Genomic DNA, 16,037 nt, shown 5'->3' with positions numbered 1-16,037 from the left:
CTCTCTATTTCTCTTCAAAAAGGCATTTTGGCTCTCAAGTGGGAGACAAATTTCTCTAGCTCGATTGTCAAGCGACTGAGAACCTGCTTGAGCGGGAGATTTTCTTCCGCATTACATGTGTTTTGTTTATCATTAATTAAATAATATATAAATAAATAATAGAATAAAATGTGGACATGATACTATTGTAATTTTATTAATAATTATTTTATCTTTTTTTTATTTTATTGTAATTTTTTTATATGCATTGAGGGAATTTATGTTTGATTTATATTATTTATTAATAAAATATTTAATAAATTAATTATTCAATTTTTATAACAACTTTACAATCATTGGTGGGGTCCATATATTTTTCAACTTTCCATAAATAAGTACTAAACTCATCGTAACATCTAAACATATATAAACTCATTTTAGATAGGTCCCACAGAACTCACTTTACTATCTCAATTCACTACTATTTATAAAGAACTAAGTTCAGCTCAGCTCAACATCCAAACGCAACACAACTAACATTTTGTATCTTTTGATACTGAGAATGAAAAATACAAATTTGTATTTATTTGGTGGTCCAAAATACAAGGTTCTTCTCTCCCCCGGTAATCTGTACCCATATTTAGAATGTAATGTAACCAACGTCAATATTATTATATCTATGGCTGATTTGTATTTTAAGGAGTTCTATACACTGGCGAAAATCTATCTGTGTGTGTATGTATAGTCCAGACATTGCGACGTTTATGGTAATAATAACAAAGCTGATAAGTGCGTGCGTCATTCAATGAAGTATATAGAAGTTCTCGAGCCAAAAATCCAACAGAAAATCCAACACAGTTTCCATGTCATTCGTTCCAGTACAAAGAAAGAAAAGATGATGAGCAACCAACCGCAAACAAAGCCCACTGCACTCGCAAAAAAACATGCTTTCTTGATACACCTTGACACGAGAAATCCAAATATTGTACATATACTTCCACATCAAATTGATACTGCACCTAGTAGTTTCAGTGATCTTGCTTGCTCATTTCTAACCCCGATCTTCATTCTCAGGCTTAAAATCTCTCTCCTCCGAAATGAAGTCTGAGCTGTCTTCCGCGACTGATGCCCCATCATTGTAATCTGCAGCTTGAGGGGACTTGAATAGTTCAAGATTTTCCAGTTCAGCTAATTTCTCCTTTGAAATTCCCTTCAGAAGATCCACCACCTCAAGCATCGTGGGTCTCTTCTCAGGACGACTGTTAGCACATACGAGTGCAACCAAGATAAGTCTTTTCAACTCTTCCTCTACATACTTACCATTAAGTTTCGGATCTGCTAGTTCACCAAACTTTCTCTCACATACCAATGGCAGCGCCCAATCAGTAATGGAGCGTTTCACTGTTGCACTCAGTTTTTCAAGGGGTTTCCTGCCGCTGGCAAGCTCTAGGAGAAGTATCCCAAAGCTGTAGACATCACAACTCTCATTTGCTTTACCTAACATAGCGTATTCAGGTGCAAGGTAGCCAAGGGTGCCCTTAACTCTAGTAGTCACATGTGTTGCACCATCAGGGATTAACTTTGCGAATCCAAAATCAGCAACCCGAGCCTGAAAATTGGAATCTAGCAACACATTGCTAGCTTTGATGTCTCTATGGATTATATGAGGGGTGGATTGGTGGTGAAGATAGCTGGATAAAAAAATTAGGGGTTTAAGTACACCTCATCACAAAATATGAAGAACAAAGTAGGGTTCAGTACTTACGCAATTCCATCAGAAGCCCCAACTGCAATACTCATCCGACGGTTCCAATCAAGAAGGCATTCTGCTGAGTGCTGCCCATGAAGATGAGATAGCAAGCTTAAATTTGGCATGTAGTCGTATACGATCAGACGCTCTTGCCCCTCAGCACAATAGCCACGTAAACTTAGCAGATTCTTGTGCCGTACTCGTGCCAGTATCTCAACCTCAACAGCGAATTCCAAATCTGCTTTGTTGCTCCAATTCTTCAACCTTTTGACCGCAATCTGCATATTTGTCACCTTTCAGAAAGATATCCAGTTTATAAGAAGGAAAAGTGGAACTATAGTGGCAGACAAACAGCCATTAGAATTCCAATATAATGAGGGAAAGGAGCATCAAAACAATACGCAAATGCACAGATTATCATCAGGTGAACAAAATTCAGGGAGGATTTAATTGCAAAAATCTGAAAACCCAAGGAGCAATCGTTAAAATTACAAACTCATGAAAACTAAGTAATTGATTTTGCATTTAAATTTTAACCCAAGAAGATTCTTCTGATGGCAATAAAAGCTCCATATAAATTTTTGGTAAACATGAAGCTGTCAACTTACAAATACTTTACAACCACATTTTAAGTGGTTTCTGTTTTTTTTTTTTTTTTTTTTTAATTTATTTTTATCGGTTTTAGGGTAATATCTGGTTTCTTGCGAGAACAATAACCAAAAATATCACAATTGGATAGAGAAAAGTGGACTTCAAGTTCAGAGAATATGCAAGAACTGCTTTTATTATCTTCAAGGAGTTAGCATGACAAGTGCAGCAAGAGTTATCAAGCAATGCAATTAGATGTAATTAGTCCAAGCTGGCCCAACAAAGCATCATAACTCTCTTCCTACTATGTCACTTAGGACGTAAGTTCTCCGTGTCTCGACATGGACTGTAAACCTATCAATATTCATTGGTAAGATTGATTACAGAGAAGGGTGCACTATTAGCAATTGCCTAACTAGAAGAAGAGGCCTCAAGATAGGTTAATGATAGCAAAAGCTCTTCAACCTACTGGGAGAAACTTAAAATTTAATAAGCAAGTAAAACACGTTAGCTTAGGCACTGATTGAGCATCACTTTTGCCCACAGCTTTGCTTGGATACAGGACAAGCCTAGAAACATGGAACTGGCAATTTTCCATTTACGAGAAACGTCTTATATAAACTATACGATCAATACTTGGCCTGTTATAGCACTGTACCCCTACAATATCACTTAGTGCATAGTGCATACAAATAGTTTAAGCAATCAGCTAACCACCTGTCCTCCATACCATGACTTCTCAATGCTATGTCCTTGTTTGACTTGCATATCTCTGCCATGATTTATCATTCCATTTTACAATGCCAAGATTCAAAGATTTGGCACTATTCTGTGCATGAGAGTTTTGTGGTATGCACTGCAAAGATGGGTAGATACGACACCACTTGCCGTCAAACATGGCACAAAGGGGAATTTTTTTTTTTTTTTTTATAAGTAATAATATTATATATATATCAATAGCAGTAATCAAGTACACTGACGTATACAAGAAAAACACCTAGCCCATACAAGAAAGCCCCTAATGACCCAAAAGCCCATGAAAACCTACCCAAAATACACCAAGCCCGAATTGGAAAACTATCGTTACACCTCCCCGACCCCATCCCCTAGATTCTGTAAGACTAATCCTCTACCCGAACATTCCACTACGAGAACGTCTTCACAAAGCCCCCTTTAGCCTTCCCTCGACTTGAACTACCTCCCTTAGCATCGTAGTTGATTGCCCATAACAGATGCATGTTGAAGTATGATGCCAGTTTTGTATTCTTTAATGGAAACATTGCCTCACAGAAAGAGAATAGAATGGAAAGAAACAACAAAAAGGAAATCAAACTCCTTTCAGAGACTGTACAAATGCCCCATGACCGTTTAGTTTTTTGGCATTGTCTTACAGATTTAATAATCAACATAGCAATAAAGGGGGTGGGAAACTACCAAAAATGTTGAGAAAACAACCCTCTTTTATTGATGTAATAATTAATATCCTCACTTTTTGTGGTGGAGGTACAACTAGTCAAACTTTAAGAAAAAACTATGCCATTTACTGGAATGAAACTGGGGAAAAGACTAGTTTCTGAAACTGGGGAGGCCTGCTTTATTCAGAGTATATATTCTGATCAGATTCTTGGGCAGTTCATAGCGAGAAGTTAAAAAAAGGACATGCCCAGCAGCACATAATATTGATATTGACACATACAAAACCTAAAGTAGAATCAATTGAAGCCAACACTTCAAGATACTGGTTTTCTATATGAATTATTTTCTATCGACAACGATAGCCATCAATGTTGTCCGCACCAAAAAAAGTCATTTTGCACAAACAGCAAACAATAGGGAGGCCAAATTACTTATATACTGAGCAGGATATAAATTTGAGTCGAAACATGTAAATGTAATCATTACTTGTGATCCATCCCAAAGCTGACCCCAGTAAACGCTGCCAAATCCTCCTTCTCCAAGCTTATTATCATAATTAAAATTGTTTGTAGCTGCATGCAACTCCTTCAATGAAAACACCCTCCATGTTTGCTGCTTCTTCCCTCGTTCCCTCCTGTACAATTGCGCACTCCACTAATTAAACTTCATTCAGGACCTCATAACGGAAAAAGAATACAACAGAGTCTAAGAGAATATAAAAGATATAACTTTAGTTTACAGACAAAACTGGAGTAGAACTCCTTATTCTGGAAAAACTGATTAAATAGTACAGTTAACGGATGCCTGCGTCTGTTGGTTTTAGTCATCAAGATTCCATTTTTATCTTTTTGCTCTTTATTTTACTTTTCCCATCATTTCTTAACAACCAAGCAAACCATTCAGAGATTCTTCTCACCCACACCCAAAATTCAGAATGCAAACCCTCTTCTTCGGCTCCCCCATATCTCACCAGAATACAGCACATCACAACTTCTCAAACTCAAATCACACCAACAATTCAGTAACGCTAGGAAAAGAAAATAAAAAAATAAAGCAAGTAAATATTCATACCGATCCGAAACCCTTCCGCAACAAAACATTGAGTAAAGATCCATATCTCCTCTCCTATCAAACCCACAAAAAGTTCAAAAATTGAACCCCTCCGAAATTCTGGGTTTTCAAATTTAGGTCCCTTTCCTTCTTCTAACTTTCAAACCCTTCTTCAACTTCTTGTCTCGTGCTGCTATCTGGTTGCAGAGTGGAGGACAGAGAAAAGCAGAAGCTGAAGCAGACAATCAGATGCGAAACGTAACGCTTTGGAAGAAGGTGTAGACATATCTTTCCTCGACTCTGTGTTCAACTTTTTGTGTTTCTTTTTTTTTTTGTTTTAGAACTGTCCGGATCAAAAACTACAGATTTGGAATGGTAGTTTGGTTTATTTGCCGAAGGAAGCATGCAGTGGACCTGCGTGCGGATAGTGGGTATGCACTTGAAGTTGGTGTTCCTTCTCCATCAAGGCTTATTCGTTTCTTTTTCTTCATGCGGCTTGGTCCTAGGCTCTAGCTGTTTGTTTCCCTTTTTCAAAACACGCACATGGGGACCATTTTTCATTTTTAATAATACACAATAATTATATTAATCATCACTCTACACACTGAAAGATATAAAACATTATATTAGGAGGTTTGTGGATTTGAAGTAAATGACAAAGTTGTTTATTTTGCCACTGTAATATTAAAAAAAAATGTTAATATCATTAACATAACCCAACTACCAAATATTTATCATTTTAATTTCACCAATTTCGAGAGTCATGTTCTTTCACCATGTAAGCAAAATAGCCTTTAGGACTCGTTTGTTTATATTAATGACATGAGATGAGATGAAAATTAAATAAAATATTGATATAATATAATTTTTATTTTAAAATTTAAAAAAATTGAATTGTTTATTATATTTTATGTAGAAGTTTGAAAAAGATGTAATGATTATATTAGATGAGATGATTTATAAAAACAAACGATACTTTAATCTAATAAGTTACCTTGGCGGTTGCTTTAGAGAGAATACACCTACTGCACCAATAGATCCAAACCCCCTCCCCCAAAAAGAACAAATTGAAAATTCATAGTCCAATATAATTGCCATTTAGGTAAACATTTTTATGAATTGGATGTTAGAAGCTGATTCGATCCAACCAGTTTTTGTCACACTTAATTCACAAAATGAAATCCATCCAATTGTTTGCGGCTAGTCATGTGGTTATGATGGGATTTTGGTGCATTATTTGGGAGGTTGTGATGGGATTTGACTAATTATTGGGATGAGTTGTTTCACCATTCAATGGGCCTATTCCTTTATTGCAATTAACTTGAAAATAAAAATGGTGCTTAATAAAAAATGACAAAATTGGCAGAAATTCAAATATACTGTACGGTAGTAGCCATATGATATAAAATTATATTTATAAGTCGACGTGTATAGTACATCTAATAAAGTATTTGCATGGCATAATTTGATTTAAAAAAAAAAAATTTAAAATTTAAATTTTACAAATTAAATATTATCATTTGAGTAATATGAATGACGTGCATTACATACTGACTTGAGAATATAATAACTCTTTTAAAAGACATTAAAATATAATCTCAAATCTACTACTCCAATTTCTCTCCCACTACTACCCAAACACCTTGCGAAGATTTTGTATCTAGTTTGTAAGGTCCCGTTTGGAACTTAAACTAAATTGAATTAAAATCAATTCAATTCAATCTAATTTTAAATTGAGTCTAACATCTAAACACTTAACTCTCACATTGTTAAACTCATCTCAATTCAAAATCTCTTTACATGTGAGACTCACAATCTTTTTCAACTCAACACATATTTATACGTGTGACCTACAACCTTTTTTAACTTTCCATAAATACATTTAAACTTATCTTAACATCCAAATAAATTTTAGGTGGGCTTCACAAAATTCACTCTATCATCTCAACTCACTACTATTTATAAAGAATTAAACTCAGTTCAACATTCAAATGGAGCCTAAACCTCACACATGAAAACTTTTCAATGCTATTTAATTAGATATTCATAGTGTTTATGCAAACTTAAAACTTTCTGATCGAATTTGTGTTTGGGAACTTAGTAATTAAGCTGGTAGAAAGAAGCCGAAATTAAAAAGAAAAAAAAAAATCTCTCTTTTTGGATATAGTAAAAAACAGAACTTCCAGACAAATTGTTAGGTATTTTGATCTGTCTGGATTTCTATAAAGTTAAATGCAGACAGAAGCCAAGAAGCCAGTTGCTCAAACATGGTATTATTTGCACGGATCGAGGGACTCAAAGCTTGGCAACTGATTTTTGGTCATCAAGTTCTGACCGTATCTATTATGTGATGCCAACCAATCGTGGGGACGTTATTCCAATGAACGAACCCCGACAAACAATAAAGAATAAATAATTTTGTATATATATATATATATATATATATATATATATATGAAGATCCATGATATATTTTAACCACACAAACAGATTATATAAAAATAAATTTATAAATTGATATGGTTTAATATAATGTGATATATAGTATATATCAAATTGTAAAATTATTTTTATTATAAAATAAATCTAATAATTGTATAAAATCACGTCAATTTTTATAATTATTTTTTTATAATCTTTTGGTGTCTCTGTCCATTCTCAGAAATAAATAAACAAAAGGCCAGAAACAGAATATTAAAACTTTGGTGGAAATATTATAGAGTACTCTGTCTTCTGATCCAGTACTGTGATTAAACTTTCAGAATATATAAATACAAATAGTATCTAATTACAAATTATAATATTCTTCATTTCTAATATTATCATTTTATAACTACGTGATCGATCATCTTGCATATTCTAAATGTTATTATTTATATAAATGATAAATAAATTAATTTATAATATGTTATATCCGAAAAATATAAATAAAAATAACAAGATTTCCAATAAATAGCAATATATTGCCCGTAGTCGTAGCAAATTAGCTATCCTCTACCAATACATTATGATACAAAATTTTAAGTCGGTAGGCCTTGATCTAAACATTGAAGTCAGAGCAGATGCCAATACTTTTTGTGAGCCCCACGCGACAAAACTGTCAATATGGCTGGCTATTCTTAATTCACTGTGACAATTGCATGTTACTTAGTATTGTTGGGAATAGCCGAGAATAGATTTAGAGATGATTTCATCTTAAAATTTGTTCTTATTTTCTTTTCGGATATTATTTAAATAATTTTTTTTTTAATTTTTTCGTATAATCATTATCTTACAACTTTTCCATAACACAAAAAACAACTCAAAAATTTCAAATTCTAAAAAAAAATATATATATTAAAAATATATATTTTAATAATATTTTAACTTTATAATATTTTTATTCAACTTTTCTTTCTCATTTCTAAAAACTCAATAAAACATCTTAACATGATTTAAAAAAAAAAAAAATAGAACATCTGAAGTACTCAAACCTTATCTTACTATTCACAAACCATTTCATTATGAGAAGATATTTACAACTATGAATTGTGCAACCGCAGCATAATCGTTTTGAAAAAAATGAATAAAGTATGAGATTCATATGAAAAATTAATTTTTTAATAATAGATCCTACTTCTTTTCAAAGCGATTATGCGGCGTTTCTTACTCTTATTATGTTTGACTCTAGAAAAGTGCACTAAGTCCTTAATTTGTGCTTAATTTATGTCCTTAATTTGTGCTTAATTTGTCTGGCAAGTTATAGTTTAAAGGGCACTATAAACAAAACAGCAGTTCCGAGATCAATAATTATTTTATGCTTTTTTCTTCCCTTTAATCTTCACTCAGGTTTATATATATTCACAAATTAAACCATCAAGATTCAGGGAATTATCACAAGATAAAATATAATGGGTAAAATTTCTTTCGCTATATTTTTATTTTATGTTCAACTATATAATTAGACCGGATCAACGTGCCTAGGTCTCAGATATGAATCTATGATTCTATGAAACAAAACCAACCAACCCACGAAGATACAAATTAATGAGAAAACACAGATGAGTTAATTTACGGATTAAAATATTTTAGTACTGTTTGTACTGTTGAAACTGCTACGTGCCAAAACAAACGTAGCCATGCAAACATGCAAATCTCGCTCTTGACACGTGCTGCCGCGTATGCACAGTACCTCATAGATGAAGCTTTATCTCCACTATAAATTGCATGCCTATATATATATATATATAATGTCTAAGCAACGGTGGCAAACTATGCAGCAAACGGAGGAGCACGACAGCGCAACAAAGCAAGGCACTGAAAATCAACGGGTAAGAGACAAGCATGTGAGGGATCTGATGGCGGGCAAGAGGAGACTAGTGGAGGTGCCCTACACGGCCTCGCTTGCCCACACGATGAACGTGCTGGTGGCTAACAAGGTCGTTGCAGTGCCGGTGGCTGCGCCGCCAGGTCACTGGATTGGAGCCGGCGGGTCTATGATTATGGAGTCCGATAAGCAGACGGGGGCTGTACGGAAGCATTATATAGGGATGGTCACCATGCTAGATATCCTGTCCTATATCGCTGGAGATGATGATCATGATCAGATGAACGGCACCGGCGATGTGTCTGATATTGATGTGAAGATGGCGGTCCCAGTTTCGTCCATCATAGGGCACTGCCTTGAAAGTCTTAGTCTATGGACCTTAAACCCTAATACTAGGTGATTTTTCGGTTATACACACACACACACACACACATATATATATATATATATATTACTGTATAAATCTTGCCAATGAGACCAATATAATATAGAAAACGAGTGGATTCAACCCTGTTTGTTTGGGAACTTGGAGAAGTTAGCTTTTTTCTGTTTCCTAGCTAGCAGTTTTGAGGTCACACACACACACACACACACACAAGCAAGCTGGGCCCCTGGGGAACGAACCCCTGTGATCAAAGCCGTGGAGCTTGGGGTTAAGTGGTAATGATAGTACTCGACATGCATTATCACTACATGTATTCATAGTGTAAATAATGTTTATTCAAATTAAATTATATGTCATGTCAATTTATAATGTTTATCATTGTGACACGTACGCAGTTTGTTAGATTGCATGGAACTGTTTAGCAAAGGAATCCACCGGGCTTTGGTACCACTGGACAGCCACATGGAAAACATATCGGGAGTGGAACTTGTCGAGTCTGCATCGAGCTATCAAATGCTTACACAAATGGACTTGTTAATGTTCTTGAAGGAACATGCATCTGACATACAAGGTATCATTTCGCGCACAGTGAGAGAATCGGGAGCGGTTACTGCGAATGTTTTTGCCATCACGGAGCGCACAACAGTCATTGAAGCCATCAAGTGCATGAGGGCTGCTATGCTTAATGCTGTTCCTATAATCAGAGCCTCCACTGATGCTCTTGCTCATGAAGATCATAAGCAGCTTAAAAATGTAAGTCTCTTAAAACAGCGCCCAGTTGGTTTGTCTTGATCAGTTTCTCCCTAGTACTGTTTAAATGATACAACTTCAACGTCTCACATGATAGATATCTATAAGATTGTTTCACTCTTTTTTAAGTTAGAAAAATGATAGTTGTAGTCTTGAGTATGCAAGCGCTATACAATCACTTTGAAAAAAGTAAATAAATATAGACCTTATATGAAAAGAAAATTATTTTTTTAATAATAGATCCTACCTTTTTAGCAACTGCACGGCGCGCCACAACTATTCGTAACACTGTATGTAACATTGCTCGTTCCCGTCATTTCTCTCAAATTTTTTCCTTTTGATTCTTCACAACCGAAGGGGTACTAATTGAAAAATCTAGATGGATTCTCTTTGAATGTAAATGGGGTTTCTCATGGATGATATATCCGATTTCCTTGATATGATACATTGATACGTCCAGTTTCATTGACCAATTTATTACTAAAAACTCGCATATGTTTTCTGAGACTATGAAATGCAGGGCAAGGGTAGGAAACTAGTAGGTACATTTTCCGCAACAGATTTGAGGGGTTGCCATCTCGCCACGCTGCAATCATGGTTGCCTTTGAGCGCACTAGACTTTACCGAGAGCGTCTTAAAAAGCCCTTTATATGAAGCTTCGGATTCACCAAGGGAACTTGTTACTTGCGTAGCCGAATCATCCCTCGCAGAGCTGATTGACAAAGCAGTAACCAAACATGTGCACCGTGTTTGGGTCGTGGACCAACATGGTTTACTTGTCGGACTTGTTTCACTCACAGACATGATTAGAGTGCTAAGGCTTGCTCTGCTCTCACATTCCCAGGCGATGTGAGAGGCTTTCGTGGTTTCTATTTTGGACTCTTCATCTTAAGTTATTGTTAACTACCTTTGGCAAGCTGGATGTTGTACTCTCACGTCGATTAGTGTGAAAATCAGGGACCCAGAATCTTGAGAGTTGTGCCAACTCGACAAATTGGCAGTGATGACGGCATAATATTTGTTTTCTAGCTAACCAAACAAGTTTTTTCTGTTTTTCAGTGTAATGTTGTTATGTTCGAAAACTTATTTATAGACGAATCCATTATGACATGTATGTGTGTTGTAAGAGAGGATGGACTGGATGATTCTACTCCCCAGAATCTAAATCAACTGGACAGGAGCCATCGTCTACGTTGGCAAGTGGGTCATAAAGGGGGTTGCTAGGATCTGTGCATCCTGGTATGAGATTGAGATCGCAACGATCCCCCTGCATCAGTGTTATTCCATTCCATCCATTAAAGTTTATAAACTAGAGAAACAATGAAATGATTGCTAAGATTCACCTGAATAATTCACTTACCCCTTCAACGGTCAAATTTCCGATCATAGCACATCTGTTGACCACAAGTTCCGTGTCTGGAAAGATAGCTCTGTCACATGCACCTTCTTTATTCAGATCTTCTGCTAGACCCTGCGAAACAGTATTCAAAGCTCCATTTCAGTATCGAACCTATCATGAAAAATGTTATGAAATAAATAGCTAGATGTGATTTTGTCTGAGTTAGTTTGATAATTCAAAAAGCGTTCATTTAGGTCACAAAAAATCCTCCCTACTGTCCTGCAAAGATAATTTTTTGTGATGTCTGAATTTGATTTCAACAAGAACTTGGCAGCATATGGTAACTGTTTTGAACGTTGCAGCACTACATTCAAGCTGCTAACTGATGTGTAATGTTATAACTTATACCTCGTTGAAAAAGTCTACCGGCTTGTTTCGCAAAGCCTTTGGAACTTGAAATTGCAGTTTGTAAGGACCATCCCAATCAACTCCGTTCGTGAATGAGAAGATCAAAGCCAGAGCTGTGGAGAGATGGTAAATTAGTAAGGAGAAGACAACTAACAGATGGAAAGATACATTAGTGGAAAGCAAAATACTTTAGAGAATGATTACTAACCATGCTTAGGAATGCTTATCTGGATGGTATATATTGGGGGATCAGCTTTGCCTCTGTTTTTCCTAAGCATTGCCCTCGGCTCACCACACATCATGGCCTGATTAAAGCCCCCTGGAGAGAACACAACTCAAGAAGTCAATTGGATTGAACTCTAACTGATTAGTTTCAACAGCAGAGACCCCTACAACTGCATTTTTAGCCATACAATGTCATGCTTGCTGTGGGGTTATGACAATAGGGCTTGCAGTTGAACCACACGACAACCGGATTAATTATATAATATGAACTACTTATCGAAATTGTAGAATCTATCATGAATTTTGGTATCCATCCGAATAATATCATTCATTTGTATATTCAATTTCTACAATAAGCTAGTACAATTCACTTTTCTCAGTTGCTAAAGCTAGCTTCCTTCTCTTGTTTATAAAAGATTAAATAAATTGGCGCATATGTTACACGATAAAATGAAAATTCTGTTTCCTGTCAGTGATAAACATGATAAACCTTCTGTTTTCATGACTAACTTCATATTTGTGCCTGCTTTAATTGGTGTATAAAAATGACTAATGTACAAAACATTATGAAGCATATGGTGTATAGAAAAGTACCATTAAAAGCAATCCCAAATTCTTCATTTGGAACAAGGTTGTTCGCAGCCGGATTATAGAAAAGCTTTAGCTTTTCTCCCTGTCAAACATTGTATGCACGTTGTCTTCAGAAGAGGATAACCAAGAAAAGTCCATTGCAGTTCTAATTCAGCAGCAATTCATGGCTTACAGAAGTAGGAGGAAGACCATTCATCGTTTTCCAGTATACAGGGGCCATGCCAAGTTCAAACGTAGCCCATGTAGGAAGGGTAAACCTGAAAGGACAGAATTTACAGATAATACCATAATAACAATTCAGTTTCTCACGCTAAGGCATTGAAATTTGTTTTTATTTTTTCTTGTGTGTTGCACATATGCTTCCAAGAAAATCTGAAAAACTAGTGTGGCACTTTATTAATCATAAAGTGTTCATATGACAGCAAACATATGTGATACAAGTTTAGCACTGATATGATAAAAAAGTAGGCAGTGGAATTCATACTCCTTGATTTCCACAGCAGGAGTAATTCCACCAGTTGCCACAGCTCTCACTTTCCCACTAATCTTGACAATTCTCTTCTTCTTAGGGGAACACCTTGGCAACCAAGAGCCGGTCAAACTGCTAACTGCAATAAATAAATATATAAAGCTGTTGTGCATTTGAAGTCTAGGTGGAGCAATGCTGATTGCGTCTTGTAAACAAATTTCAAAGTAGATACAATGACACATTGACGAAATCGGTAATACAAAACGAAACATATCCTATTAATTAGCATAGGATTTGTAAAATCACGTGTTTAACATTGAACTTCTTTTGCTCAAGAAAATAAATTAGCACAGGATTCGATTTAATTACACGTGTTTAACATTGAATTTCTACTTATCAAAAACATTGAACTTCTTTTTCACAAGGGGGGAAAAATAACTTTTCAAAGTTTTGCGTTTTTAGTACAATTTGTGAGAAAATCATAGACTTATTACTACTGTCTATTAATTTTTCAAAGGTAAGAGAGGAATTTCGTGAACAGCAATTGAAATTTGTGTATAATTAAAAGAAGTGTGATTGTAAGTTCGAAGCGAGGAGAAAACAATCTATTCCAAAAATCATACACACCAATCTTTCTGAACCTTCGTTGGATTCTTAAACCCAAACTCAAAGATTCTAAAACAGAATCATTTATTGCAGGAAAATCTACGAAAAAAAATTTGCAGATGAATTGAAATCACTCACCAAGCATGTTCGAAAGATGTGGAGTTATATTACTGTAAGAAACGGATTGCATGGCTAGAAAAGGTTGTGAGGAAGATGCACCCATCGACGCATTTACTGCCGCCATTTCTCGCGCTTTCAGTGCCTTCTCCAACTACGACAGCCAGACAGAGAGTGAGAGAGAGAGAGAAGATCGTAAGTTCTAACATAATCCATTCTGACACCAGTGGACAGTATATTAGAGAGAGAGAACCGCAGAGACAGAAGCGCCCGTCCACAAATATGCCTAAATATCTATAACTAATTATTTAAATGGACTTACGTTTGCGTGGACTTCAGATAATAAAATATTATTTTTTAATATTATTATTTTAATATTTAAAAAATTAAATTATTTATTATATTTTATATTAAGATTTAAAAAATTATAATAATAAATTAAAATAAAAAGTTAAATTTACGTGGTCCACTATTTTTTCTAAAAAATAGTAGACAACGTGAAAATATTATCTTTTTAATAATAAATTTTATATTCTTAAAATAAAAAATACACAACTTAAAACTACGTATTAATGAAACTATTTTTTTATATTTTATTTTATTTTATCTTATCACATTTAATTTTAATTAAAAATTTTATTACTATTTATAAATTATCTCAATTACTCTCGTCTCATATTTAATCTAAATCGACTTGCTACAAGTATCTCACACGGAGTTTCAAGCTTCCAATATCACCCGCACTGTGATACTAGTATTATCGCCGCTTGTAATTGTATAAATGGGCCGATGGGCCCAGAGAGGCCCGAAACTAGGCCCAGGACTTCCTCCTCAAAGGAATAATCAAGGTTGGGTTACTTTGGCGAGCCCATCAGGCGAGGGGGGAGAACTGTGATGACCTCTAAATGGGCGTGACAACATTAGTACTCCAAACGGACAAATCGAATTTGGTCATTTAAAGGGTAGAGATGTGAGGTTTGGGTATTATCTATTAAGAATACTTAAAAGGAATTCTCATAATATTTTATTATTATTTATTATTTTATTATAATTTTTTATTACTATTCATTACTTTTTATTACTATTTAATATTCTATTATTACTTTTTTTTATTACTTTATTATTACTATTCGCAACTCTTTTAAATTCTGCAAATTGGTCAATTTGCTTATTCTCCAAACTGAAAGAGGTCGGTTCCAAGTTCCAACCCGCATGATAACCCATTGTTCATAAATTAAATATTCTCTGAGCATGGGTGTCCACAAAAGACATGTAATAAATGTCATTTTTTAATATGTTGCAAGTACAAGCATGAAGCCAACGTACCTTGAAATCCATTATATATATATATATATATATAAATGAATAATATTAGATATAGTCATAAATTATACAAGCGATTTAAAAATTAATTTTTTCATATAAGTCTCATATTTACTCAATTTTTTCAAAATGAATAGTACTACGTGACTTCCGTATGCTCTATGACTACAAATACCATTTCTCTACATAAATAGAGATATATATGTATGCATGTATGTATGTATGTATGTATTGGAGTATTGATCAATCATACATTAAATCAAAACCCAGCTTGGATTTCAACATATTAGGCACTTTTAGCCATCCTAGCTAGCTATAAATTAACCAATCTTAGAGGTATATGAAAATCATGCAAGTGACTCATGTCTCGAGCAATGAGTAGTAGTCCTCTCTTCTAACATTATTTTATAACAAGCATCACCTAAGATATATATTAATATAACTTATTTGGCATTGGCTTGATCAAAACAGAGCACTAGACTAATATTATATGCGACACACATCAACTTTGGGTTCTAATTAAGAGAGGGAGAGGGAGCTGAAAGGAAACTCGTCTCTACTCCCAACGTAAACTTGGAATTTCGAAGCCAAAAGTGTGAAATTTATAATAAGACTGAAGCATATATAGGACAAAAAGAACAGTTTGAACTACCGCATGGATAATACATTAATGCAGTTTTCAGCAAGCATGCACGGGAGGGAGCTAAAAAGCAAGCATGACCATGATTATGAAGT

General features: G+C 34.8%; 4 protein-coding genes across 5 annotated transcripts; 2 read left to right on the top strand and 2 right to left on the bottom strand.

Annotated features, from left to right (window-relative positions):
- Window positions 1-810: 810 nt before the first annotated feature.
- Window positions 811-5,303, bottom strand: LOC121246836 (PTI1-like tyrosine-protein kinase At3g15890). 2 transcript variants are annotated; one of them, XM_041145130.1, is made up of 4 exons: window positions 4,805-5,303; window positions 4,220-4,367; window positions 1,745-2,022; window positions 811-1,670 (listed from the first exon to the last, which is right to left on the bottom strand). In XM_041145130.1, the coding sequence occupies exons 1-4, from the start codon at window positions 4,846-4,848 to the stop codon at window positions 1,031-1,033; spliced, it is 1,110 nt and encodes a 369-aa protein (XP_041001064.1). In that variant the 5' UTR covers window positions 4,849-5,303; the 3' UTR covers window positions 811-1,030. The 2 variants fall into 2 exon arrangements, with proteins under 2 accessions (XP_041001064.1, XP_041001065.1); XM_041145131.1 differs by having other exon boundaries at window positions 1,745-2,007; window positions 4,805-5,287.
- Window positions 5,304-9,036: 3,733 nt separating this feature from the next.
- On the top strand, window positions 9,037-9,489 carry LOC121247471 (SNF1-related protein kinase regulatory subunit gamma-like PV42a). The gene has a single exon (XM_041145811.1). It carries the CDS (start codon window positions 9,037-9,039, stop codon window positions 9,487-9,489), a length of 453 nt encoding a protein of 150 aa, XP_041001745.1.
- LOC121246838 (SNF1-related protein kinase regulatory subunit gamma-like PV42b) lies at window positions 9,312-11,334 on the top strand. The gene is made up of 3 exons (XM_041145133.1): window positions 9,312-9,451; window positions 9,870-10,227; window positions 10,745-11,334. The coding sequence occupies exons 2-3, from the start codon at window positions 9,883-9,885 to the stop codon at window positions 11,075-11,077; spliced, it is 678 nt and encodes a 225-aa protein (XP_041001067.1). The 5' UTR covers window positions 9,312-9,451; window positions 9,870-9,882; the 3' UTR covers window positions 11,078-11,334.
- Window positions 11,194-14,259, bottom strand: LOC121246837 (protein POST-ILLUMINATION CHLOROPHYLL FLUORESCENCE INCREASE, chloroplastic). Its single transcript, XM_041145132.1, has 8 exons — window positions 14,001-14,259; window positions 13,272-13,395; window positions 12,960-13,044; window positions 12,791-12,869; window positions 12,180-12,290; window positions 11,972-12,084; window positions 11,585-11,695; window positions 11,194-11,491 (listed from the first exon to the last, which is right to left on the bottom strand). Exons 1-8 carry the CDS (start codon window positions 14,104-14,106, stop codon window positions 11,372-11,374), a joined length of 849 nt encoding a protein of 282 aa, XP_041001066.1. The 5' UTR covers window positions 14,107-14,259; the 3' UTR covers window positions 11,194-11,371.
- Between the last annotated feature and the right edge of the window lie 1,778 nt (window positions 14,260-16,037).

The sequence above is a fragment of the Juglans microcarpa x Juglans regia genome, chromosome 1S (genome assembly GCF_004785595.1).
Source record: "Juglans microcarpa x Juglans regia isolate MS1-56 chromosome 1S, Jm3101_v1.0, whole genome shotgun sequence".
In the NCBI taxonomy this organism is placed as follows: Eukaryota; Viridiplantae; Streptophyta; class Magnoliopsida; order Fagales; family Juglandaceae; genus Juglans; species Juglans microcarpa x Juglans regia.
Note: the sequence above shows the minus strand (reverse complement) of the source record. Positions and strands in the feature narration are given on the sequence as shown.